Source organism: Phalacrocorax aristotelis, chromosome 2 (genome assembly GCF_949628215.1).
Source record: "Phalacrocorax aristotelis chromosome 2, bGulAri2.1, whole genome shotgun sequence".
In the NCBI taxonomy this organism is placed as follows: Eukaryota; Metazoa; Chordata; class Aves; order Suliformes; family Phalacrocoracidae; genus Phalacrocorax; species Phalacrocorax aristotelis.
The window spans coordinates 41037227-41064964 of record NC_134277.1 but is presented as its reverse complement, the minus strand read 5'-3'; the positions used below and the strand labels follow the sequence as shown (position 1 = coordinate 41064964).

General features: G+C 37.5%; 1 protein-coding gene across 1 annotated transcript; it reads left to right on the top strand.

Moving 5' to 3' along the window:
* The first annotated feature begins 6269 nt into the window (after nucleotides 1-6269).
* EFHB (EF-hand domain family member B) lies at nucleotides 6270-25923 on the top strand. Its single transcript, XM_075083219.1, has 13 exons — nucleotides 6270-6350; nucleotides 6651-6713; nucleotides 7616-7759; nucleotides 9571-9751; nucleotides 10348-10458; nucleotides 12462-12591; nucleotides 12966-13049; nucleotides 16045-16112; nucleotides 17480-17634; nucleotides 18442-18649; nucleotides 19664-19870; nucleotides 20386-20567; nucleotides 23230-25923. The coding sequence occupies exons 1-13, from the start codon at nucleotides 6285-6287 to the stop codon at nucleotides 23392-23394; spliced, it is 1764 nt and encodes a 587-aa protein (XP_074939320.1). The 5' UTR covers nucleotides 6270-6284; the 3' UTR covers nucleotides 23395-25923.
* The last annotated feature ends 1815 nt before the right edge of the window (nucleotides 25924-27738 follow it).

The following is a 27738-nucleotide window of genomic DNA, read 5'->3' as shown; positions in this document are numbered from 1 at the left end:
CTTGTCAATCACTGTAGTCACAGACTGTAAGTGAGCTGTATAGGAAACAAAACAGTGATGAGAAGTGTTTCTTCAGTCTAGCAACTTTAACAAGGTCTTATAGTTGGTGTTTAAAGGAAATAAAAAATAGAACTGGTAAGACATTTAATAAGTTTATCCATCATGGTATTCAATCATTGATACAATTTAATGAAGATTGTTTAGATACTCCGTTACTGGCAATACTGAACCGAGATTTGATGTTGCTGGTGTCTCAAAATATGCTTTAGTTCAACCACATGTATGTAGCTGAAGCAAAAATTAAGTTAGGGAAAGCCTATGGCCAGTGTTATACTAAAGGTTCCGTTACGCCATTCAGTCATAAAATATATGACATCAGTGGTAGTTGTCCAGTCAGTCTTCTTGCCAGTGCAGATTTATCTCCCCCTGTTTTTGCTGCTACTTTAGAAATAATGCTGAGAACAGAAAGAAAGGTATAATCTATCATGTGGCAGCCTTTTCTTTTTTCATCTCCACTCTTTAGTGCAGCTTTAGAAATATCTCATTACTTGTGAAATATTATAGCTGATGGCCTTGTAGAACGCGAGGGAAATAAACAAATCTCATATCTGTCTGCTTTTTTGTTTTCCTTTGTCTTTTATTCTCTTCCCTAGTATGGACACACTCTGGAATATGTTAAAAGATTATTCAAGTGAATGGAATAAAACCAGACTGTTGTTTTCCTTTTCATCTTCTTCAATTCTCCTTTTCCATGTACTTTTCCATTGTTAAGAGGTTGGTGTCAAGAGTAATAATTTCACCGTTCTGCTTTGCTAAGTAAAAGTTAATCACTTACGTAAATGCTTTTTGTAAGGCCAACATGGAACAATAAGGCCAGATGTGTTTTACTATATACATTATGAGCATACATCCAAGCACCAGCCAGCATCCAGCCAACCTGGCAGCTGATGCTTGCTTGCCCACTCACTCAGCTCCCTATAGCAGGACAGATAATAGAATAGGAAGAACAAAAGGAAGAAAACTTGTGGGTCAAGCTAAAGACAGTTTAAAAGATGAAGAGGAGGGGGAAAGGCAATATGAAGAGAATCACTCACCACCTCCCACGAACAGAGCAATGTCCAGCCAGTCTCCAAGCAGCAGCCGTCTTGGAAGCCAGTTCCTTCCTCTATCTCCAATTTTTATTGCTGAACATGACACTATGTGATATGGAATATCCCTTTGATCAGTTCGGGTCAGCTGTCGTGGCTGTGTTCCCCTCCCAGGTTTCTTGCCTGTCCCCAGCATGCCCCCTGGGTAGGGACGACGACAAAGCGGGGAAAAAAAGAAAGCCTTGACCCTGTGCAAGGACTATTCAGCAGTAGCTGAAGTATTGCTGTTATCAACACTTCAGTCACAAACCCAAACAGCACCATATGGGCTGCTATGAAGAAAATTAACTCCAACCCAGCCAGACCCCGTACATACATGAACAGTTTGGGGTGAAAAAAATGAAAATATTACACTGAATTTTTAGAATTACTTGAACTTAGATTCAGTTTAGAGATAAAATGCTCATGTTATACATGGCATTTCACGTTTCACTTAATCCACTCGAAGAGCAACTGATGGAAGATATGATCCTAGTCTATTTCTGTTTACAGTTGCAAGCTTGCACCTCTTGAGCAAGTCGTGGTACCCTACGGCTGCAGAGTGAGTTGGATCAACCACCAATGTCATGCAAAAAGTATTCTCCAAAAGACATGGTTTTCTGCTGGCTTGGCTGACTGAACCAACTCGTGGCTGCAGGCTGAATAGATCTGGTGCAGATGACAGTAAAGGAGTATGAGTTCAGAGAAGAAAAAGAGCCAAGAACCACCTGTTTTGGCAGTAAGCTTCAGTTAAGTGTGAAACCACGTGATCAGAGAAAATGCAATACATAACACAGCAATGTTCCAAGAAGAACTGTGACGTACCATATTAAGGGATCAGGTATTCTATACTTTGAATATAAATAAATAAATAAATACTTTCTAAATCCAGACTAATCTTTCAGATTAGCAAATGTATCTGAAATACAAGACTGAATGGAATTTTTGATGCAGGAGTTACACTCGTGATGTAATTGCACTAATAAAAAGGGGGCAAAAGTGGTAAAGTATTATTTTCTCATGAGTGAGAATTTGCCCGTTCAAAATCCTTTGAACAGACTTGAGATATGTAGGCCGTTTTGCTGAAACTGCTAGCATGAATGCAAATCTCTCATGCTTTTGTCTCTTAGGCGGTTCATGTTTTGGGTTACATGATGGACGTGCTCTAAGACTCAGATCCTACAACACCAAAGCTATGATATTGGTGTGCTGCTAGAAAGCATGTTACATGCGCGAGATTCCTACTGGCCAACTAACTCCCTGACAGCCACACAGAGTATGTCTCTTTTGCTTTGTCAAACTCCCAGATTGTTCATAGCTGGTTGACAGGGACGTACGGGGTCAGCAAACAGCAAAGAGTCACTGTGAATGTATGAAATGGAGGCGGGGGAGCATGTGGCAGTAATCAAATGACTTAGTTCCAGTTACCATGTTTTGGCCTTGACAGGTCTGTGAATGTTAGTGGTGAAGAAGAGGTTCTTTTGTTTACTCTGGACAAATAGCTGTTTAAGAAAAACTCTGAAATCAACCAGACAGCCCTACCAATGATCATGTTTTAATCTTTTATGTCATCTTGGGTCATATGTCGAATACCAAAAGTGAAACTCTGTTTAAAAAAAAAAAGTTATGTGCGTGGGTCATGATATCACCAGATGGGTTTCTATTTCAGCATTTCTCTGCAGAGTTTAGTAATATACCCTGCTCAGTCTTTTTGTGTTTAAATCTGACTCTAGATGTGTAATAATAAAAGGAACTTGACTTTAGAGGATGTGCAGAATCTCTTTATTCTGTTTGAGCTTCCCAATTATTTCTTCATGTGTCCATCTGCTGTAATATCCTTTTTTCTGTCTTTCTTCTATCTCTGCTTGTATAAATTGACTCTGTACATCCATTGCTTTCGTGATACCACAGCATATAGGATGTGTGCAGCACATAGAAAGCAGTAATTTTCTATCCATAAATGCGTTGAAAAAAAACCATGAAAGTAACCAGGCAATAACGACAGCAGAGTGTATCAGCACAGCTAACGTACTAACAGTTTCATGAAATTTGCAGTATTTTACATCAAGTTCTCAGGCCTTTAGAGACCTTCAGGAGTTTACAAACTTAGTGCTTAGATTGCCATCTACGCCAGCACCATAGTCAGAATGAGAACTGTGTTGCAGAATGGGGTCTTTGTGCTTCATAAAGAAAGTAAAATGCAGGGTTTTAGGCAGTTTCAGTTCCTCAGTTTTAGCCTGAACAAGACAGAAAGAAGGCACTATATTGTGTGAATTTGTTGTCAGCAAATAGTGGTAACTTTCAAATGACAAGTACTGTTAAGTAAAAAAGTACTGCTGTAGAAGGGAGTATTTTGTTCAACTTTTTCCAAAACAGATTTCTCTAGAGGTGTGATTTTTTTAATGTAGATGACAAAATCATGCTGAAGTCAAGAAAGTTTTGATCTTTTATTCTAAAATGGCATTCAATTTTTTTTCTTACTTCATCAGCTTTAAAAGATCCTTCCTACCCTACAAATATTCTTCCTGCACACCAATTTTCAATTTAAGGAAGAATGAATATGACACTGATTCCTAAAATGAGCAGAATTATAGGGAGAAGGTGAAGCTCTTTCATTGGATACATCTACAGGGAACTTTGAGTTTACATTTTGTATCTGCACCACGGACTTTAGAAAATACCTAGAAAACAGAGGTAAGAAACTCTAGATTTTACTACCCTTTCTTACATTGTGTATCCACCCATAATATGCTGAGAGTGCACTTAGCCTGGCTTGTACCAGGCTGAATCCTATCCACTTTTAATGCAATTCATATGAAGGCAAATCTTTCCAAATTCATCCGCTACTGTTTTAGTTTCATTTCTGTGACTTCAAGATTCCCAATTTTAAGAATATTGTTTTTTTCTGATAGGGCGTGAAAATCTGGATGTAGTTTTTACAGCTTAATAGAGGAGTATTTTTTATACAGGTGAAAGAAATGTATTCTTCTCTACCTTTTTACTAACCAGTTTTCTACACTATCCACCCTGCTATAGTAATTTATAATAGAAGGAGCTCCTGCAGTTAAAAATGTTGTCCTGCTTTCTCGGGCACCTGGGTGCATCTCTCGTAGAAAGCAGCCAGTGAGGCACTTCCCTCTTCAACAAAGAGGCATTCTTTGTGGAACAGGAATGCCAGGCCCTATTTTAATATGTTTGACGCAACCCATGCCATTGGGGCTGAGCAGATTGTTTCAATTAGCAAGTGTAGCCACCTACTGTGGAAAAAAAAAAAGTAAAAATAAACAGAAATTACAGAATGTACAAAAATTGTAATACCTTGAGCACAGGTAGATAGCCAGCTAGAAAAACAACCAACAAGCATAAAAATTCAAGTCCCAATTTCCTGCACTGTACTATTACTGTGTAATTTTTGTGACACTATACTTGGCTCTTCCTCTGTATAAACACTTCCCTTTTCTGACAGCTTTATCCTTACCCAGTTATTTCTCTCAATCAGATCAAATTCATCCCTGATTTCTAATACTTGTAGTTTTGTTCAAATCACAACTTAGCCTTTACTAGATAGAAATTGCACCTGTCAGAAGAACAGATCACAAGGCAAGACGTAACCGATCATTTTATTAAACTACCAACAGTTATTGCTTTATTTGGCAGGAGCACTCTAAACTTTAAGTAGCAACAATTATGATTGAAGGCAGTATAAATGAACTGAACATGTTAAGAGTTTACAAAAGCGTTTTTAGTTTCAAAGTTGTAATGGATGTTCTGTATTAGTGGTGTTGTACAGACATCTACAGCAGAAAAACGGTGTGTTTTTTTGAAAAAGGGCACCATCAGTGGCCACAGCTAGATAATAGCTGAAGATAACATATGTTACATGGAGAAGATTAAGCTATGTTCACATGTGCTAGAAGCTCGCTGGTCATAGTACTGATATGTACTGTTGATGCCTCTGACAGCCAGAGCAGGTAGTCAGGCAACCCTACCGCCTGGTGGCACGGTCATCAGAGGGCGATCGCTGCCCAAGCCTCTCATCTTCCATTCGCAGGAAAGGGTTCCAAGAATTCAGTTTTAATTTAGCTTCCTTCATTTTAAATCCTTATCAAACAAATGTTAGATCCGAGAATAAAATGGTAACAGCTGGCAATGTTTGTTAATTAATTATGGTTAAGGTCTGTATGTTTATCTAAAATTGGTTTTGCCGTCATAGAACTACAGAGAATGGAGCAGGATGTGATTAAATTTAGATGTTTTGCTGGGAAGAGGGGAGCATTTACTAAATGTCACCTGAGAGTAGAAGTCCTTGTAAGAGCTAGAGGGGCTTTTAAGCAGAGGTGAAACTTGTTCAGTCTCACCCACGCTGCTTTTCTGAAATAATTTGCATCTGATTCTAAAACGCAAATACAGTCGTTCAGATATGCGATGTGTCAACTCATTTAAGACAAACAGTAAGAGCATTCATGTGTCCTGATATGTGGGTAGTACTGACAGGCTCTCTCACCCACCTTTGTGCATAGTTTTCTCTAGAGGAGAGGTCTCAGTATAACTTTGTTAATATGTTTATACATGTGATGACATTTGTGAAAGGGGCTGGATTTTATTAGAATGGTTAATAAAGATTTAAAGTTTGATCACACTTTTGACCATGTAAGACCTTCTTTCAACCCAAAGAAGACTCAATGTGCCTGTCTGAAGGCTGGTGGTTTTTCAAGGACTTTTAGTAGAGACCATTGGTCTAAGAAACACACTACCTCTGCAGATGGACCTTAGTTATTTTTTTAGATCATGAAAGTTACAAAACAGCCTGAGTGCAGCTTGCTTCCTGGCTTTCTCCAGGGGGTGTGAGTGGGGAGTATGGTGGTGCTGGGTGCGAGGGAGATGGTGGGAGTGCGGTGGGTGCTGGGGGTGAGGGAAATGGCGGGAATGAATGTGCTGGGCGTGAGGGTAGATGGCGAGAGTGCGGTGGGTGCTGGGTGCGAGGGAGATGGCAGCAGGGCTGCGCTGTGGGGGGCGGCGGCGCTGCCCGCTCCGCCCGTCCGCCCGCTCCCGTCTGCTCCCGTCTGCTCCCGTCTCTGCCTCCAGCGGGGTCGGCGGCGCTGCGCGCCGACGTTACCGATCGAGCGGGGCAAACGGCCGCCGTCGCCCCGTGCCGCCATGGCGGGGCAGCTGCGGCCCGTCTATGAGGGGCGGTTCACTGACAGGTTTCCCGAGCTGTCGGCCGTGAGTGCCTTCGCCGACGGGTTTCCCCGTCGCCGCGGAGCCGCCCGCCCGCTCTCTGCGCCCTGCTGGGGCCGGGGCCTCGCCGTGGGCTGAGGAAAGGGGCAGCGTGTGGGGCAGGCGGGTACATCCCGCTGCGGCCCCCCTCTCTCCCCCCAAAAATGCGTGTGGCTCCTCTTTTCCCCGCTTTTACCAAAACGGGGACAATTGGACAACATCTCGTGCAAGGTGTCAGGCCCCAGTTTGACTAATTGTGCTTAGTACCATGGGGTCAGTTATGCCTTATTTTTCCATTGTGTTTAGGCTGGAAAGTTGCTTCCCACTGGCGATACGGCTGCGAGTTGCCTCACTGAGGTTTTACCAAGGGTGAGTTGGTTTTCCGGGCGCTCCGTGTGAAACTTTTCTGATAATTTCCCATTTGTGACTGTGCTTTGAGACAGGCCCTAAAAAAAAAAAGGAAATCAGTGAAACCTTGGTCATTTTTTCTACGTCCCATCTCATTAGAAGTGACAGAATTTTTTTTTATGTTCGTTTTTGTCACGTGGGATTAGAGAATAGCTGGTAGGATTGTAAAACACTTCTGGCAGTTCATTTTCACTCTGCATGTTTTATTAAATTCACCATGCCGACTTAGATGGAACTACCTAGAATTGTTTCAGACAGTCTAAAACAATTTTTTTCCTGTCTAAATACAGTTATAGTGGTTATTATTGGGAATTACTATTACTTCTGATGGAGGCCCTTCTTCTTTATTAAGGATGCCCCTCAGAACTGTGCTTCCCACTGGCCTTTCCCCATAACCCTGAAGAGTCAGAGGGTGCTGAAATGCAAATGGATCCCTGACTCTTCCTTTAAATGGGTAATTAAAAAATACCCAAAACTGTGGTTAAAATAATTTCTGAAATTGCTTCATTGGTGGTGGAATTGTGAATCAGGTTAAAGGTTTCTGAAATTCATAACTAACATCTACTTTGCACGAAGTATACGTGAAGAAGCTGTTATCCATCTTAAAGATGGAACCATATAGTTGAAACTCTCTCGTTACTTCTGTTGCTGGTTTGATAAAATTTAAGCAGGGCTATGTTGACCTTATGCTCAGAGTATCAGCATCTGCAGGAGCATAGGCATGTGTTACAGCCGTAAAACATCCTCATGGTTTATTCTTAACCTCTGTGGAATCACGCTGAAATGGCTGCTGTACATTTTCTTTTCATTAATATTTTGTGAATGTCTGGTGTAAAATTGTGTTTGCTTTGCCTTATGTGTAGCCCATTACTCCAGCTACTGTGCGAAAGTTTCGAAATACAACAAATCCAGCTCCTGGTGTTGAAAGAATATTCTACGGCAGAGCAGATGATCCTGACATTGCAGCTCACTTGACGCATGGCATAGAGTCACATTCTTCACTCAGTGTAAGAATGTGACTTGTTTACTTTTGTTCAAGAGCAGACTGCTTAAGAATGTCCTTAATAAGAGCAACTGTTTTCTTCATAGTCAGGGATAAAGGTACATAGCTGAGTGATTTACAATGCAGCATTTCACCACTGTTGTGGATTATCTGAATTCTGAGGTCAATTCATAGGATTTAATTAGCATGATTGAAATAGGAAAACACTTGAAGTTCAGTGACTTTTATCAGTGCCTTAACTTTTGCAATGACTACTGAATTACTTGTTTCATTTCAACATTTAAGTTAAGGAACAGTCTTCTACCCACAAATTTTGCTGTTTTCTTCTTCTTCTTTACTGATTCATTTACTGAGGTAAAACCTGTTGAGCTCTTAGCAAGAGAACTGCTATCTGAGAACATGCTTACAGTTCAGTGTAATTATTATGCATTCTTTCTTACCTTTGGGTTGAAACTGTGTTATCTAAAAAGTGATGTTTTGGATATGTCAAGACTATTTTATCTGTATTCTTCAGAAATTATTTTTGTAATCTGTAATCAAATAACTGAAGAGATTGTTGGTGATTTTATCACCTAATTATTGTTCAAATCTCTAAAAATAACAGCTGTGTTAGTAAAATACACTTTTATGATGGGTTTCATCAGCTAGGCTTGTAAATTGATAGTTTTCGATCTTACAAATGAAGAAGTTGAGGCAAAGAGGAGTTCAGATCTCAAAAACAAGTCTTTAGGTTGAAACACATAAGTCCTGATATTAGAGGATGTTGAGCAGGACATTTATTAGGCATATTCAAAATGAAAAAATCAGGTTTTTGATGTCCCTCCTCAGAAGTTTTATATTGAGTGGATTGATTTGTTTAGCCTATACTCTCTGTTGAAGACTGTTTAACCTTGCATTATTAATTAAATATTAACTGGAGGAAGAGTTGGAATCTTATTGAGTTCTCTAAGCATAGGTTTGCTACTACTTTTGTCAATATTTTTTATATAACATTCAACAAGAGCCTAATAATAAACCCTCTCTAGAGTCCCCGTTAATTTGATGGGTAGCCTGAAAAATCAAATTATTTGGGGATATCAAAATACCCTGTTTTGACATTTAAAAAAATATTTTTTTGAGATCTTCCCCCCCCACTTGCAGTTGACCTAATTTTACAAGTAACTTCTATTGGCCCAAGCTCAGTGTGTACACTGAGAAAAAAAAATTTGTCCAACCTAGTACTAAGCTAAGAAAACTTTGCTGAAGTAATTCTGTTGATATGTCATTTTAGGATGCAATATTAGTGATTATCTTGAAATATTATCTTTAAATTCTGCACTGGCAGAATTGGGAGTAGCTGTTTAGAGAACAGATTGTCTTAACTGCTAGACAATAGATGTTTTTAATCATAAGCACCAGGAGACTTTGTTCCAGAGATTTTATAACTATAACCATTTTCACACTTAAGTTTTGGTCATATTGTAATTTGACTATAGTTTCTAGTATATGCTAAGAACAGAAAGGCCTCAGTCTGAAATGTTATAAATTAACAAGTGGAAAAACTGTCATAAAACCAAAAAGTTCTATCTCATAATACGTATTTTATTTAGCTGGAGATTTAGCATAGCAATGATTATTAGTTGTTTTCTCTCAAAATACAGGTTTGTTTTGCAGCTTGGTAGATAAAATGATGTCTGTGTAATCATGTAAGATATAATTAGAACACTTATGAGCAAACTTTTATTTGTGTGTGTGTGAGGGGGTAGCCATATTGACATGCGAATGATTAAAATTTGCTCCTTTTCCTGCCTGTTGTTGTCTTTGTGATGTTTTTAGGCAGCTTCATTGATAAATCCACTTCCTAAAACTAATTTTCAACAAAAAATACAAGACAAAAAAGAAGCAATCTACTTTAGTAATCGTCAGGCATGCTTGGGCAGATCACATGATCAATCTTCTATGTTACCTAAGGGCTTGGATATAATTAATACTACATTTGGAATAAAAGTTATCCAAGGTAGGAAAATTTAGTGTTAAAACATGTTTTTCCTAAATACAAGTTAATATGCAATTTAGTATCTAGCACATATTGTACGCTTCCAACAATTCCAGCTTAATAAAAAAGTTTCAACAGCTACTGAAAGGCATAAAAATGTACTAGTATTTTTCAGTTATGATGAACAAACAAGCAACTGAGAATGTGTGGTAAATAGTAGGGCTTTTGGCTCTGTTCCAGATCTGTCTTTGTAGATCTCCTTGGAGAACTGTTTAGGTAGCTTTTCCCAACTATTCTAATAGGTCTAATAAAAGATATTACCTTGATCTGTGAATCTTCTCCTCCATAGATTGGAGCAAATCACATACTACATGTTGACCATGTAGCTCATTTGCAACAGTTACGTTCATCTCAGTTTCTGTGATCTTTTTTTCCCTAGTCCATGCCATTATGCTGTAAGGTTCCTGTAGATTGACTAGAAAAGTGGTAAGAAGTATCATTCTTCCACAGTACTAGCATCTTATCTAATAAGATATTGTTTAAAATTAAGAATTAACCAAAGAAAACACCCATCCCTCTTACCTCCCCCAAGCATATATTTATTCCCTACTTTCCAGATGTATCAGCTGGAGAGCTTATAAATCCACCAAAAACCTTTGAGGAAGTGGATAAAGAATCCAGAGAAGGACATGATCTGTATATTGTGTCACACAATGATTATTATGTGGGTAAGTTCAAAGGCTGATAAGAAACCGTGTAAAAGGTTCTAATAGAAATAAAGGTAATTGTTCCTCTTTGTGTCTTCAACACATAGTGTATGCTATTTTTTGAGATGAAAATTGTTACTTTTTACTATTGCGTTGCTATAATATACATTCTTTTTAAAAGTAATGATGTGAGAAAACTACATAAATGCAACTGAGAGCAAGACATGTTTCTAGAACTGTAGATCACTTTGTGGTGGGTGTATTAGTATAAGAACGTAATGAGGGAGTTGGAAACCTGATTTCTGTTGGGTGCTATTTGAAAAGCAAAGTATTTCCAGGAAACTAGAAACTCATAGATGCCCTTGTTGCTTATTGAGTTTGTCATTGTTTATGCCATCAAGGGCTTAAAGCCATAGACAGTGAGCCCAACCCATGCCAGTACTTTCACCTCAGGTTCCTATCTTTTATCAGGATCCAAACAGAATTTCAGGGCAGCTAGATTTTCTGTAACAAGCTCTGGTTACAAGGAGTTTCAGGCTGCTGGCAGGCTCTCTGGAATGCAGGTTCCTCAGCCTACAGCATCCTGCCTGTGAGTCTGTGCCACAGCTTCTCTGTGCCCTTCCAGCGGGCTGTGCCTCCACTGCTCCAGCTTCTCCGGACTGTACTTGTGTGAAGCGGTCTGCTCAGGGATTGTTACCTGTATCTCATAGGTCTGCACAGGAACAGAGTGACAAATATCACTCTGAAATGCAGTACATGTATTACTTTTGCAGCCACTTTTATTTTTCCCAGTTCCATCATTTCCACAGGCTGAGAGACTTACACTGCTGTTCTGTAAGATTGGTATAATAAAATTGCCTGTTGTGCTAGTACCAACAGTTTTGTAGGTGAACGCCAAATGTAAGAAACTGCAATACAGATATTTCAGTCATAATAATGTAAATTCTACATGGATGCAGTTTCGTAGAAATGAAATTATAGTAATTTATTTTAAATTAAATTTCAAAAAATAGAAATTTCTTTCATTGAAAAATTCTACTACAAGTATTATTGGTATAAATTGGCCAAACTTGTAGTTTCATTTCTACTCTTCCTCACCTTTATTAGGTGTTTTAGTGGAATTATTAATTTTCTGTTTCTGTCTCCTTTGTAACTTCCATCCACAAGATCATGGAGAAGCCAAGCCAAAACCAGACAGACAGGGAAAGAAAAAAAAAAAAAGTGAAACGTGCCCCAGTTTTGAACAATAACATAACAACTCCATGCTGCTATACATACAGCCAGAGGAAGCCCTTATTAGAAAGCATGGAGTGAGTAATATTTTTTGAAAGTTCTCATTGTCATTCTTTTCAAAAGGTGATTGAAAAGAGCTTGAAGAAACAGAATGGCATTTTTTTTCTGTGATAAGAAACATATGCTTCCATCTCACTTACATAGCATACTTATGTGGTATTCTTGTATGTGAAACTTCATTTTATAGGCAAGACCAGATTAATAGATTCATGAACAATTAGGGTAATATCTTGTTTACAAACAAGTTAGTGGCAGAGTTTCCACTGAAGTCAACATAGCAAGAGCAGATATGAAAGTACAGCACCTCAAAACCCATTTTTTCCTTTCAGCATTTTTTTAAACAAATAGTAAATTCAATGGTACACATCTCTGCACAGGTACAGACATTATAAAGTGATCTGTTTGCATGACCCTCACTACTTAGGCTACCTGGTATTTTTTCATTCATTCTCTTGGGCTTGTCTTTAGGCAGACATAAAAGGAAATCCAACTATTTTATCACTGAAGCAGTTTTTGCTTTTTATTTTGTCTTTTATCTTCACTTTGGACAATGAGATTATTCCTAACTACTTAATAAACATGGGGAATGCAAATTAGTTATTGTTAATTGCACAGAATTCTTAGTTATTTGCTTTTGTTTCTTCATTGTTTTGTTTTAAGAATGAAGATACTTAATATATTTTTCTTCCTGAGGTGTTTTATACAGGTTGAAATGCTTACTTTTTCAACAGGGGAAGCAATAGACAGGAAGTATGAGTCACCACTCTTCAGCAAGTCTGATGTTTATGGAATAAAAACCCCTCACTTTAAAGATGGGCGAAGTGTATCCAAATGCTTAAATTGGCTCTATGATCTGCAATTGTAAGTTGCGATGATTTAACTAGTTAAATAGTGGTGTGAATTCTAAAAAAGACTCTTCATATTTGAATATAATTTTACATCTCACAATCCCATCCTTAGCTATATTGAACTGAATAGAAAATGCAAAGAGTAATTTTCAGAATACTTCATCCAAATAAGTTCTGCCATAGTATAAGAGCACTTGGTGTGTCTTTAAAATTATGTAGACCTCTTTGATTTTTAAATAGCAAGGTTTTTCAATTACTAAATTTCTGTTTGTCTTGCAGAAGAGTTGCTATTTCCTTCTAACATTCAATGATATTTTTTAATATTATTGAAAAATTGTTGAATATTGTTAAACAAATATGTGTGAGAACTATTTTCATAATTTGTAGGAAGAGAACAGCAAAAACCGTATCAGAACAAAGTGATGATTTCAAGGACAAATTTCAGCCTCAGCTTCGAAAAGTCCTTGATCCGTAAGTAAACAAAGATACCATCTAAGAACAAAATGCACTCACATTTGCCAAGTCTCCAATATCTTTTTCTGTACTGATTAAAAATTATAACTCTGCTCTCAATGCTTCTACTGCAGCACTCAATTACAGAACGGGACTTCCTGCTTGCCCTAGTAAGGCTGACAAGTATGCAAATTACTAATGAAGGCTGTATTGTGTCTATGTGGTGAAGTTGTGTCTTATTGTTTAAATGGTCTATTCAGTATCTGAATTGATCAGATTTGCACCAAGCAAATTACAAGCACACTGTAGCGCTTTGGGTTTTTTTTCTGTCTTTTGCACTTAGGAGGGCTTGAAAGAACTGAAATGTCTCACCTATTGTTTGGGGATTTGACCATTTTACTTACTCTGACACTTTTTTGTCACCTTTGTTACATCACCTGTATTCTTACTTTATTACTTCCTTCGAAAAGAACATGGAACTAAATTATGTTATTGACTAGCAGCACATATCAATCTCAGTTGAATCATTACAGTGCTTCATAAACCACAGGTGATCTGGAACAGCTTTTTAATTTTACAAAATTAAAGGCAAGTGCAGGACAACCAGGGGATCAGGCCCAGCCAGCATGGGTTTGTGACAGGCAGGTCCTGCCTGACCAACCTGATCTCCGAGTGGATGAGGGAAAGGCTGTGGATGTTCTCTGCCTGGACCTTAGTAAATCCTTTGACACCATTTCCCACAGCATTCTCTTGGAGAAGCTGGCGGCTCATGGCTGGCTAAAAAACTGGCTGGATGGCCAAGCCCAGAGAGTTGTGGTGAAGGGAGCTAAATCCAGTTGGCAGCTGGTCACAACTGGGGTTCCCTAGGTCTCAGTGTTGGGGCCAGTCTTGTTTAATATCTTTATCAAGGATCTGGACAAGGGGATAGAGTGCACCCTCAGTAAGTCTGCAGACTTACTTGGGTGGGAGTGTTGATCTGCTTGAGGGTAGGAAGGCTTTACAGAGGGATCTGGACAGGCTGGATTGATGGCCCAAGGTCAACTGTATGAGATTTAACATGGTCAAATGCTGGGTTCTGTTCTTCAATCACAACAACCCCATACAATGCTACAGGCTTGGGGAAGAGTGGCTGGAGAGCTGCCCAGCAGAAAAGGTCCTGGGGGTGCTGGTTGACAGCCAGCTGAACATGAGCCAGCAGTGTGCCCAGGTGGCCAAGAAGGCCAACAGCATCCTGCCTTGTATCAGGAACAGTGTGGCCAGCAGGAGCAGGGAAGTGATCGTGCCCCTGTACTCGGCATTGGTGAGGCCGCATCTCAAATACTGTGTTCAGTTTTGGGGCCCTCACTACAAGAAGGACAACAAGTTGCTGGAGCATCTCCAGAGAAGGGCAATGAAGCTGGTGAAGGGTCTGGAGAGCAGGTCTTATGGGGAGAGGTCGAGGGAACTGGGTTTGTTCAACCTGGAGAAGAGGAGTCTGAGGGGAGACCTTATTGCTCTCTACAACTTCCTGAAAGGAGGTTGTAGCGAGGCGGGTGTTGGTCTCTTCTCCCAAGTAACTTGTGATAGGACAAGAGCAAATGGCCTCAAGGTGCATGAGGGGAGGTTTAGGAAAAATTTCTTCACTGAAAGAGTGTTCAGGGATTGGAACAGGCTGCCCAGAGAGGCGACGCCATCACCATCCCTGGAGGTGTTTAAAAACCATGTAGACATGGCCCTTCGGGACATGGTTTAGGAAGGATGATGGTGTTGGGTTGTTGTTTGGACTTGATGATCTTAGAGGTCTTTTCCAACCTTAAAAATTCTATGATTTTATGAAGAGTTATAGTAGTCCTAAGACACAGTGTCGTCAGGATCCAGCTGTGCTACAAATTTAGTTTTCTTGAATGTGTACAAAGACTGTCTTTGAAATACCGGAGATTTCTGCAAAATTGTATCTGAAGACTCACAAAACACATTATTTGCTTTGGTAGCAAACTTCAATTTTAAGCTCAAGGTAACAGGCTTAAGTGACTCTGGAGAACTATGCCTGTAGTACATGAAGGGAGTGAACACAAATGTGAGCCATTTTCTCCTCTCCCCTTCACTGTGTCCTAGCTTACTGTGAAGTAGACCTAGAGTGTGAGCAGCATGAGGCAGTATGATCTGTCAAGGAATACAGGCTGCAGTGCAAGCTCAAACCCAGAACTATTATTACAAGACATATATAACCTAACAATTTTGTTTAGTGAATTTCATACCATCCACATCCTATGTGTAATATGAAAATAATAAAAGAAAAATGCATATAGTAGTTTTTAGATTACAGTGCTTCTGTCTCTGTGCAGGTTTTGTGTTTGTTTTATATTGTAGAACCAAGCACTGATTCCCTTTTCAATTTTGATGGAGATTTCTGATTCATGTAACAGTTTTAATTATTAAACACAGAGATAAAATTAACATTGCATCTTTTTCAAATAAAGAAATAAACAAACAGTTCTTTAGTGTCATCAACAGCATCTTAAATTTCTGGTAAATAAAACTGGGCCAGGTTTTCCGGGTGGATATTGGCTTGGTTACTGGTTTTGGTAGACTCAAAACTGCGTATGAAAAAGCATGTGAGATGTGATTCAATTTTTCCACTTTTGACTGAAGTAGTTTATTTGGAGACGGTATTTCAGTTGGAGAACTGGTTTGTCCTAAACATCCCTGTTATTTGACTAGGATGTTAAAAGGACTTTTCTCATCCATTTCTGTCACTGTCTTAGGAAAAAAAAGATATTTCAACATAAAATGTTTTTACTGAGTATAAATGTTCAAAAAGTTAATGTTTACATTTGGTTGAGTTGTATTATGAACAGCAAATGTTCTAAACAGATTTATAAAGGGATGCTTTTCTGGAATGGCAACTTTGTAGTGAAGTACTGATAAGTTATGGAACAGATGATCACTTTTATGTTTTTAATAATAGCACAGGGTTTATTTTGGCTATTAATAAACTATTTGACAATTAACAATGAAATGTGCTTATTGACAGTGTAGCAGAAACTTTGAATGTTTCCCCAGGCCATACATTTGGAATGTTATGCCGTCCAGATGAATATGGTAAGTTTAGGGGCAGAATAAAATCTTGTTTATGAAACTATGCTGAAGCAATTACTGTTGGTTGTGTAGTATATAATTTTCCTAAAACCTTAGAGGCAAGGTACAAAAACTTTAAGAGTGACACTACATTTTTGGAGGGAAAGTTTGAGAAGAATAGAAATTGCTAGTGGAAAAAAAGTGAATGTCGGACATAAAGAAACTTTAGTTTTTGGATTTTCTTTAAAGCCTCTCTATCTGAATGTAAAAAAATGGGAAATGGCAGAAAACTCATACTGACATCTAAGTGACAAAGTTAAAATGGCTATTTATATAAATTTTGTGTCTTTCCTCTCAGTGATTTTTCAGCGCTCCTATAAAAAAAGTAAAAATAACAAGCAATAAATAAGAATAATAAGTTTTTGAAGGTAGCAGAGAAACAGTAAATGGATGAAAAAGAAAAATTATTAATTTTCATTATGACAAAATTTTGAAAACTAGTCAACTCAAATAGTCAATGTTGGGATTGATAGTGTTTTAATATTATGTTTAATGACTAGGGAATACAGTGAATAGTTAGGCAGCAAAAAATGTAAGTGGCTCAAAGTTATTTAATTAATGAAGACCAGAGAAGGCTTGTTCAAATTTTGCATAGGCTTTTATACATGCTTTACTATGTGGGGTAATAAAGTTAAATATTTAAATGTGTAGGTATGCTTGTCCTATAAGGAACAGCAGAAAGAACTGAACAAAAAAAAATTAATAACAAGTAGAAAATAATACATATACATTGCTGTTAGAAGGGGTTAGGTGATCTGTTCCTGTTTGTTATTGGACTACGAATGAACTTCTTGCACCCTAGAAAGTGACCTTGGTGTCCTGGGGACTTGGATGAAGACTGTAGCTCAATGTGCCAAAGTGTTTAAAAATACTACTATACGTAAAATATAGGAAGAGTAACACAAAAATAGTACATTGTTGTTCTACAAATCAGTGGTATATAATTATCTGAAATATTACATTGACTTTTCCATTGGTTCTTGTAAGTATCCTGAAATACAACCGGCTGGAAGAGACAGATTAATAATACATGCTCTTTTGCTCTCAACTCTCAGGACATCAGGTAACTCTTACTGCTCTCAAACTTTTGGAAGCAGTGGATGAATTTGTGAAGCTATATTAAGATGTTTCAAAAGTTTTGATACTAACTGCATGTGAGTAGAGAATCATCATATTTGATCTTTTAATGAAATGGCCATTATCAGATGTTCAGCTGAAAATCAACATCTCAAAACTGAAATTCTCCTTTTCCTTAAGACTGAAAGCCATTTTTAAAAAAAGTACATTTTCTGTGTATGTGCAACTAATTGAGAAACTGTTTATTTTAACAGGTGTTGGTGATCTTCTTCACTGCCGGGTTCCATGTGAGTTCCTCTGTGGTAAAGACAGAGCGCGAGCTGTCTTGGCTGCAGTTCGGCAAAGTTTGAAGAGAGTTAACTATGAGAATTTCGACATGTTACTAGCAGCATTCAGGCATTATGATAAGGTTAGTGCCATGAAAAAATATAGATGTAAAGGAGTGTGTGACATTAGTGCTTCTGTGCTATGGAGATACAGACATGAAGAAAAACAAGTATAGCAAGGCAACTCTAGATGAAGACTATAAACACAAGGTAACTTCATAGTTACTGTATGTTTAATATACTGTGATATGCTATGGATTTAAACATAAGAGTATTTGGAGCCTCTCACAACAGTATTTGGAGTATCCAAGTTAAAAGCAAGCAAGGGACTTGTAAGCAGTAATAATCTTGGCATTTTTTGCTCTTCAAAATTTGGTATTTCTTCTTAAAAAAAATGCAGTTGAAGGGATTATGTTCATACTTTCATCCAAGCTGTACTTCTTGACTGAGACTTCAAGCATCAGAAATTCATATCTTTTTTTCTCTCTGGAGAAAATTATAACTGATGTTTCATATGTAACATTAGGTGTAATGTATAGAGAATGATTGATGCCTTACTTTCAAAAGAAATCTTGGCTTTGCCTCAACGTTTATGATTAGATTGTTATCTTGTCACAATACCCTGTCACACTGACTTTCTTTTAATATCAAATTACTGTATTACTTAAATCCAAAATAATTTATTGATACTTGCATATTCAGATTTTTAATTTCTAAGTTACTCAGGGTTTCTTTTTGTACTCAGCAATGTTACTCTTCTGAAATTGTGTGCCTGGAGCTATAGAAAAATATATCACTATCTGTATATATAAACACACGTGTATGTGTTCCTTTTGGTGGAGCCTTCTTATAATGGCTGTTATAACAACTGTTTTATATTATTATAATAGAATGGTGATGGAATGATAGACAAGGATGACCTGCGAAAGTCCTGTTTTCAGCTTAACCTGAATCTAGATGATGAGCTCCTGGATTCCTTGTTTGACTGTTGCGATTTGGATAAAGATGGTCTGATTAATTATGTGGAGTTTGCAAACTTTCTGAACTGGAAAGACAAAATGGCTGTTAAGGAGTTCGAAGAAAAAATAATTACAAAAGGTAGGTGACTTAATAGTGAGAAATTGCGGAGGTGATCTTGTTCTTACAACAACTACTGAAAGGACATTGCTGGTGTTGACTAGGTGCTCCTTTGGAGGGGTAGGATTTAGAGGGTTCATTTTGTCCTTGCCTGCCACCAGCAGTGGTATCCCGAAGGAAATGGAATTTTTGGAATTTTCTGCTAAGCCATAACAATGAACTATGTGAACCTGGCAAATCAGAATTTGACGCCAGAGTCGGGAACTGAGAGATAGACAAGCACTTGTTTTGTGATTATGGCCAGCTGAGAGGCTGATCAAAGCAAACATCCCACCTCAGAAGCTGCTGAGAATGGGGTGACAAAGTGTATAGTCAAGGAGAACAGCTAATTGGGATGTAGATAAGAACTGAAACGAAGTGTCCTGTAGGGGAACTATCCTTGTTATAATACTAAAAATCAGGCCCATAGGCCAGGAACTCCCCTCCCCCCCCGCCAAGTAAGTCCCTTACTCCCTGAGCATGCATGGTAAATTAGAAGTGAGCTGTACCTTTACATGGAAGCGAGAAAGAAATTAACCAATTATTAGCTGAGGCATATGAATATTAGCTGTGACTGACACATTTAACTGTATAAATGCCTTGTAGTTTCTCAGTGTGGGGTGCTAGCTTTGTGGAGTTGCCACCTAGCACCAATCTGCACAAAAATGAATCAAATAAAATACCTCTGCTCTGTCTGTAGTTTGGTGTTTTGCACATCAGGCGAACAAACTTTTCAGGATACACACTTTTCAGGATAACAGCAGAGCCTCAGATAAAAATGTATTTTAGAACCCTGGAGTTCTATGTCACTTGTTGAGAATGTCCCATAAATCAGGAGAAAGTAAAAAATCTTGTGGAATCATTATCAGATATGCAGATTAATTATCTTGTATTATCTACTTTATAGTTTTTCAAGGATTCAAACAATGTTTTTTACCTCTTAGTCTATAACATGCTGGTAATAAATACTGGCTATACCATAACTTTTATTTATAGGGAAAAAAACAGATGTTCCTGCTCTGCCTGAAGACACAAAGACAAACAATGAGCCACTGCTGAAGCAGGAAGATCTTGCATTAATAGAACTGGGAAGCTCAGAAAAGACACCAAAAACACTTACCAGATCAACAGATCATGCATTTGGAAATTATCAAACAACTTCTTCTCAGTATAACGCTGTAGTTGGTGGTCTCCCAACAACCTGTAAGTACAGTGGACTGTACTTCTGAGTGTTAAGACAAAATCAGGAACAAATTTAAAAAGTATTGCAACAGGTTCTACTAATGTACAATAGTGAATTAATTTATTTAAATTTGTTAGGATTGTGGCTTGGAAGTTGGCATGGCTTGGATGTTTGGCGTGGTTAATCCATTCAAAACATGAAAGTTAATCTAGATGTCTCTGAGAAATTATGCTAGTAATTTTAGGAGGACAATATTTTCTTGAAATCACCTAAAAATATTTTTAGCTGGAAGTACTGGATAAGTACTAGAATATTAGTGCAAGGTGTCTTGTTGTCATGCTTCATGATGTAGCTGGAGCTGGGAATTCTAAAGATATGAAAAAAGAGATGAGGAATAAAGTTATATAAATTCTTATTGAACCTAAGTGAGACAAAGTATCAAATTTGTTCTCATTTCATACAAAAGGTTTTATCCTCCCTGGTGCTATCTTTACATACTGGCTTTTCCATTCTACCTGTTGATTGATTTCCACAGGTTATCCAGTGTGTGGTGTTCCAACTATTCGTTCAGATATTCCTGCTCCTCGAATTCGCCGCATCAGTGACCGAACTAATTATGGAGATGAGGCCAATGCTTATTCGTTATTGTTCCCTTCTATCTTCAGCCAAAAAGGAGTGTATGAAAGTGACTTTTTTAAAGCAAGACCAAAGGCAGAGGTATAGTGCATTTCTTCAGAATATTCTTCCAAGATAAATGTACCTCTAGCCATGTGGGAGTGGAAAGTCATATTATCAAATAAACAGGTTGTAAAGTTCATTGTTGTAACATTACCATCTTTCTTTACACCTATTCCACTATCTGAAAAATATGTACTCTTCATGTTCAAAATTATTCATAAAGGTGGTAGATACTAATTTTATTGAGATCCAAGTTCAATAAGTAATATAAGGAAGCACGTCAGGTTGTTGCTATTCACATGCTCAAATGTTGTATCGAAGGAGGGCTGGTAGTTAATCTAGGGCTTATGAGTCTATGACTCATCAATTCTGCAATGTGAGAAGAGCAGAGCAGTTGTGAAATTTCCGTCCTTGGACATATTCAAATTTCTGAGTAAGGTCCCAGATAACATGGTTTAATGGTAAAGTTAGCCCTGCTTTGATTATGTGGTTAGATGGATAATCTGCAGAGATCTCTTCCAACCTGATTATGTGAGTAGATGTCTTAAAAAGCCCCACAAGAAGATTTTTACACGTATGTAAATCTAGTTTCTATCACAGAGCGATGTTCAGTGGAAAATTTTACTCAAGGTGTCTCTCCTCAGACAAACTTGCAGGTTTTGCTAATGGCCAATTCAGCAACCTGCTTGAATATCTTTTAAGTGCTCTGCTGAGTCAGGGTCTTAGGCTCAGATCTACAAAGGATTTGTACAGTGATAGAGGATACAGGGAGCCACACCCCAATGCTGGGCCATCTCGTATTTCCAAAGGGAAAGATAGGACATGAGACTGTAGGGACTTACTTGGGACTCTGATTTTTCCTTCTGCTATCTCTGGAGGCTGCTACCACTCCTCTTACCTCACAGCCCAGAGTTCCTCCCACACAGATACTAAAACAACTTTGCTCCTTCTTCAGTATTGTTTATTCCTTTGCTTCTGGATTTGTATGCATTTTCAAGTGAAAAATATTAAAAGGTAATTTCATTATCTGAAACACAATTTATGAGACAATTGTAACAATGTGAAATTCCAATCTAAAATGCAAAAAGGCAGCTTGGCAACCTCTCCCTTTCTACTAGTCATTATATTAAATATTCAGTCATGTTTAAAATGGAATGTTTCAATGTTTTAGTGATGGTCTTTGATTTATTTTGGTATGGAGCATTAATATTTTCAAACGTAATAGTTAATGAAATTATTATATGAAAGCTCAGTGTCTTTCAGTGTTACCAGATTTTGCATAGGCCTGCAGAAACGAATGCTAATGCTGACTCTAAAGCAGTTTCATGAGGTAACTCCTTATGTTACAGAAGAGCAAAATAGTTCAAGGGCCTGCTATTTTCTTCACTGGAATTCATCCTAATCTATTGAAGAGAACAGAAGTTATATAACTGAGTAATAGTGTGTAATTTGTATTAAACTTGATCATATTTATAATAGGTAAGGGTCAGTTTAACCCCATCTGCACACTTGATAGTCTGTGATCTAGTCAGTGATTATTTTATGCTTGTTGATGAACCAGAACAGAGTTGTATTTTAATACAGTGAAACTGAGTTATGAGAGCGTGTAATCCTTTATGGTCCCTGCAGTGGTATCCTGTAATGGAATATTGCTTTTAGTCCAACTTTTAAATTTCACTGGCGTGTTGAAGACATTAGATTAAATCTGGTTTGTTTTCCTCATGAGTAATGTTATTGATTTAACTGAAACAACACCTATACATAAAGAAATAAAATTTAGTCCATGTTTTCCTCCTGTAACTTCAGCTGGCATGAACTGTCATAGATTTAATGGCTAAGATGAAACTGCAGGTTTGCTGTACTGTGGATCAGGCCTGCATTTACACAAAAGAGAGTTTTACAGAAAGATGGCAGACAAGGTTGACTTGACTCTGTTAAAGGTCTTACTTTATTAAAACATGCATAAAATCTCCAGAGCATAAATATGACACATGTGCACACACACACAATACAACTGAAGAAGCCATATGTTTGCTAATACTAACAAAAGCCCAAGTCATGTCAATGTTCTTCTAAAGCCGTCTTCCTCAGGTCAGTGAGGAAGATCAGTGACCTGAGTCAACAGGTCAGTGTAATGAGACATACAGCAGGAAGCATCCAAGTGAGAAAATACAGAAAGAAAATATTTCTTCTGAATTACTTTGATGTGATACTATAGCAAGAACCAAAGTTAGTGTCAACTATTTCATTTAAGTCACCTCACCCTTTTATCTATACCAAGTGAGATCTTGCATATAGTATTCTTGCTGTGAAATGTACGCAATAATACAATCTGATTTATGTTGATAACTGCAAATAGTAAAAAAACGATGGATAAACAGGACTTAACTTAGGGCCTTTAGAAAATGTTTACTTTTCCCTGAATCTTCTGTGTTTGATTTTTCCGATATTGAAGTTGCATCAACATTACTTTATTAACTAACGACAATTTCGTACACTACAGCTTTCATCCCAATAGGATTCAGATTTACGTAAGCAGGAACTTCTTTGATTAAGAATGCAGGATATGGACTGTACTTTTTATTTAAGAGTGGGAAAATATCCTTTGGCAAATAAAGATTGCTAGTATATGTAAAAGCCAGACTCTATATAGTTTAAAGAAAATGCTGACCAGAATGACACGAACTGTACTATTTTGTAGATTGCACGAATTCTCCGCAACATTGGCATGAATATTTCAGATGAAAGGTTTGAAGAGATATGGAAGCAAGCCTGTATGAAATATCAGAAAGAAGAGGTTTGTGCAGAAAGCATCAAGAATGTACTGGATGAAATACATGTGTCACACACAAAACCCAGTTGCTAATTCTGGTCCTTGGGCACTGCATTTACATTTATTTAAATAGACATCAGTCATAATTCTTATGCTGAATACAATAAACATTTAAAGTAAGGTGTGTTTACAGAACTTGAATTCATTGTTTATTTTCTTTCTGAATAGTGGGTTCACCACATTGCAGTTAGTAGGAACTAGTATCTGTAAGAACAAAAGAAGGCAAGCATGTTTGTGAATGGAGTTCAAGTATTTATCTTATAGACTTTATCTTTTTACAGGGTTTCTAAGTCTAAATAATAATACTTTGAGCATGGACACATTTGCATTTTTAAATTTATTTTTTGTCTTATAAATGGAAGAACAGTTTTGAAAGTACTTAAGCTAAATGTTTCAGGTATGCAAGACCTCTTAAAGATTATTATCATACAGTGGCATCTTGCCTTGCTTCAAACGTTCCATAATTTCTTGTAAACGAAATGGTAGCTAACACAGACCTGGCTGTGGTAAGTTATTTGATATGTTTAAAAATTCATGTGAGAAAGTGCTTTACATAAGATACTAAGGAAACTACATAGTCATGGGGTGGGATCTAAAGTGGTGTCATGAAACAGACTCCATAAGAACCAATTGATTAAGTAGTGCAAAAATAAACGCCCAATTGTGTGGCAGAGGGCTCATGTTCTTTATGCAAGCTTATGGCTGTTAGGTAGAGGTGTTCAGCTTTCACAGGCAAGAAAAAAGAATGGGTGTTTAGTGGTGTATGTGTAAATTACCTAAAAATACAGGCTAGGTTGTGAGAAAAGTTTGGGAGGGTTTTCAGGGAGCCAACTGTTCACCTGCGACCAATGCAATTTCTTGGGAAGAGGGATCTTCATAAATGAAAAACACTTGAGGAGCGCTATGGAAATCTCAATGAATATATATGAAGTCCAATATGAATAAAAAATGGAAAGCAAATAATATTAAAATCTGCATCTGTGAACTGGAATGTTCACTGTTCACCTACAGTACTGAGATTGGTATAAAACAAATGGAAATTGTTTGGTATTGACAGTGAGAATGATTACTTTTTCAAATTAATTGAAACGAAAAATCCTTGCCCAATGTAATCTTAACATACGGGATTTCAGGAAGGATATAACTTTGTCACTTATCAGTGCTTTAATACCTTAGTAAGATTTGAAGGATTAGATAATGTTGCCAGACAAAATTTTACTGAGTTCTACAATGTAAGTGAAGGTTCCATATATCTTAAATACTAGGAATGCTTAAAATTTCATTGTAACTCTTTTCTCACTTGGCACTCACATGATTGCTGAGATTCCTCTTTTGCCAGTGTTCTAGGAGCTTGTAATTTCCTGCTTGTTATGTGAGATCCAAGCCAAACTCATTTGTACATTATTATATTAGCATTAATAGTAGCTGTCTTACATCAAGTAGAAAGAATTTGCTCTCTGGTATCTCCAGGGAGCAGGTGGTGGAAATGCTGCGTTATGAAGGCAGCTTCTTTCCTGCTATGAAAGTAAGTTGTTCTGTGCTGTTGTTGCCTTGCCTTCCCACCCTTCTGGAACTCTGTGCATGCACTGGGAAGCATGCAGAAGGCAGACTGTTACTGTCCCAAGTGAAATCATGACAGAAAGATGAATGTACTGCTAATTTCAATTGAATTTGTTATGTCAGGATTTCACTACCTCTAGTGAAATTCTCTAAAGCTCCTCTTCTGCTCATCCAGGGTGGGAGGGAAGAATCCTTTACCTTTGTTGTGGTATGCTTACAAAGGCATCAGGCAGAATTACTTCAAAAAAAGTATATTGTTTTCCTCCTTCAATAGAAAATTTTAGATGAAGCATTTAAGCTCATTTCAGGGAAAAAATAATCAAAAAAACCAAACCTAGATCTCTGTGTGTGTGTATATAAAAAAATATATACAAGAGATCTGTTGTGTTTGTGCAGCAGCTGAAAATTCTGTGTAGCTTATTTTTTTAACCTACTGTGAAGATACCCACTTTCATTCCTCTACTCTCAGTAGAATCTTTTCCTTTGTCACTGAAATGGAATTAACATTGTTCTTGGGTAGTCTGCTGAATAAGTCAAGAATAAAGAAGACTGGTAAATCATAGTTTAGTTTTTTGCCAGTATGTTTCTAACCACAGACTAAAGGTTTGCTTTTGAGCTTGGGTTTGAAATGAACTGGAAGTGGTGTTCACCTAAACTTACCTCTTCTGAAGCTTTAAAGGATTAATCACTAAACAGAGCTGTAAATTCTACCTGTAGGTGCTTGTTTTTTATCACAATATACATATGAGGCCTCTGAAAGATTTAATCTCTGTGACACAGTTACTTCTGTGGAATTTCCCAATCCCTTTGTTTTCTTCTGTTAAATGCTTTATGTAGAGAGTCTTGCTGCAGATTTTTGTATTTTGTTTCTCTTTGACTTCCCAACATGTATAAGGTCAATGACATATTGATAGGCTTTAGAGCTGCAAGTTGTGTTCTGTGATTTTTATGTTTACTTTAATATATTCCAATTGACAGAAAATAAAAACTTTGCTTTTGTTGCTATTGCAGCATGGTTGCCTTTATCTAGGTACAGAGTTGATTTAACTAGGACAGCACGCTACCTTTCACTAACCTGTGGGCTGTATCTGAGGCAAAGTTTTCCAGAAAAGGTTAGCAAAACAACCTTCACTATGACTCAAAAGCCGTGCATTCTAAGAGCAAACATAAAAATTTAGCTCCTAAGTGAATTTATTCTGTTAACAGTTATATTACAAAATCACAGAGATTTTAAATATGTTGACTAAGGCTTTGTCGACAAAACTAGTAAATGGCAAATTCTGACAAAGGTAAATGTTTTGGTAAAAATCAATGAGTTCTAGACATTTTGGGCTAAATTCTTTTTCAGAGAGTTTTCATAAAAACAGGCACTGGGTAAAAGAAACAGCACATTCTGATATTTGTGCACTATTTCTCCATTAATCTTTGTTTCACTACAGTAAATATTCCAAAGAATAGCATATTTAATAATTACGCATTTTTAATTGGTTCTGTCAAATGCATTGAACTCCTCTTAAGTTCTGTTAGCACAGATAAGCGTGCAGCTAATATGACTTATTTGGCTGTGACTTGTGCTACGTAAAGCAGATGCTGGACTCAATTACTCTTTTTACTGTTATCTAATGGAAAAATTAATCTGTGCAATGACTTGTGTTTGAGATGCTGGAAGACCCAGCCGCTTTCATCCATAAAAATGTACGTACAAATAGATGTAGACCTTGCCTTGATATTATTACTATATAACTTTAATACATGTCCTAAAAAGATTAAATATTCTTTTCAGTAAATTAAAATTACTAAAAATTGCTGGTTTTTGGTGATTTACCTGACTCAAGTAAATTTCCTTGTCCTGGAACTCATTCTTAGAAGTGAATGGCCAGTTTTATTTGGTTGGTTGCTTTAGTTTTTAGACAACTGTATGTAATTATTTGGGTGCTAAATAGAATGCTAGTAATCCTTTACGCTGAAAATGCTCAAATGAATGTGTAGGCAGAAGAAGAGGTATTGGGGCAAAGTGCCCAGAAGTATGATTTAAGTCTTCATCTTGCCAATAGATACGAATAGGTAGGATGTTTTTGGAATGGCTTATACAGCCTAATTAGTTGGTGTTTGCCATTAGGAGGTATTTATTTGAAAACCGGTTATTTGCATTCGACAGTCTGTCATGGGGCACCATCTGCCTGTGTGGTTTCACCTTGCTGAATGGCCAGAATGCTTTTCTAGCAGATGGGTATGAGTTTAGGCATGCCAAAGAACCACTAAATGCTACGTGGCTGAGTAGTTGGGGTAGGATCTATATTTATTTCTCTTTATATTATTGAAAATGCCAACATCTGGGAAAGATTTTGTCATCTTTGATCAGGAGTAATCTGCAAAGGGAAAGGTAGTTACAACAGTCTTCACTGTGTTCTGATTTGCTAAAATAGGTGCTTGTTGATTTCCGCCAAATGCATGTGGCCTCTCTGAGCGGACCGGAGTAGAGAGAGAGCTTGTGCATCCTGGGTCCACATTCCTGACTTCCGAATGTCATAACCATGTAAAAATATATTCCTTGCGACACATGTGTGTGCAGCTGTGTTCTGAAATTATATTTGAGGAGATCAGGTGGTAAATTCTAGAATACCTAAATAGTAAATCTTTGGTTTATTCTGCATGTTTTCAAAGCTCACCCCTCATTACAGTGCCTAGATGGAAATGAAAATGGCAAAACTAAGACCTAAGCTAAAAAAAAGAGAAGGGCCTGAGCATCATTGACAGATTTTATTTATACGGCTTTTGTGAAGTGTCTCTTCCTCTACTAATAGGGGTCATACGTTC

Coding starts and splice junctions, on each gene's coding strand:
- EFHB (XM_075083219.1), top strand. CDS start 6,285: ATGGCGGGGCAGCTGCGGCCCGTCTATGAGGGGCGGTTCACTGACAGG. Junction 10,459..12,461: donor ACACAATGATTATTATGTGG/GTAAGTTCAAAG, acceptor CTTTTTCAACAG/GGGAAGCAATAGACAGGAAG. Junction 19,871..20,385: donor TGGTGGTCTCCCAACAACCT/GTAAGTACAGTG, acceptor TGATTTCCACAG/GTTATCCAGTGTGTGGTGTT.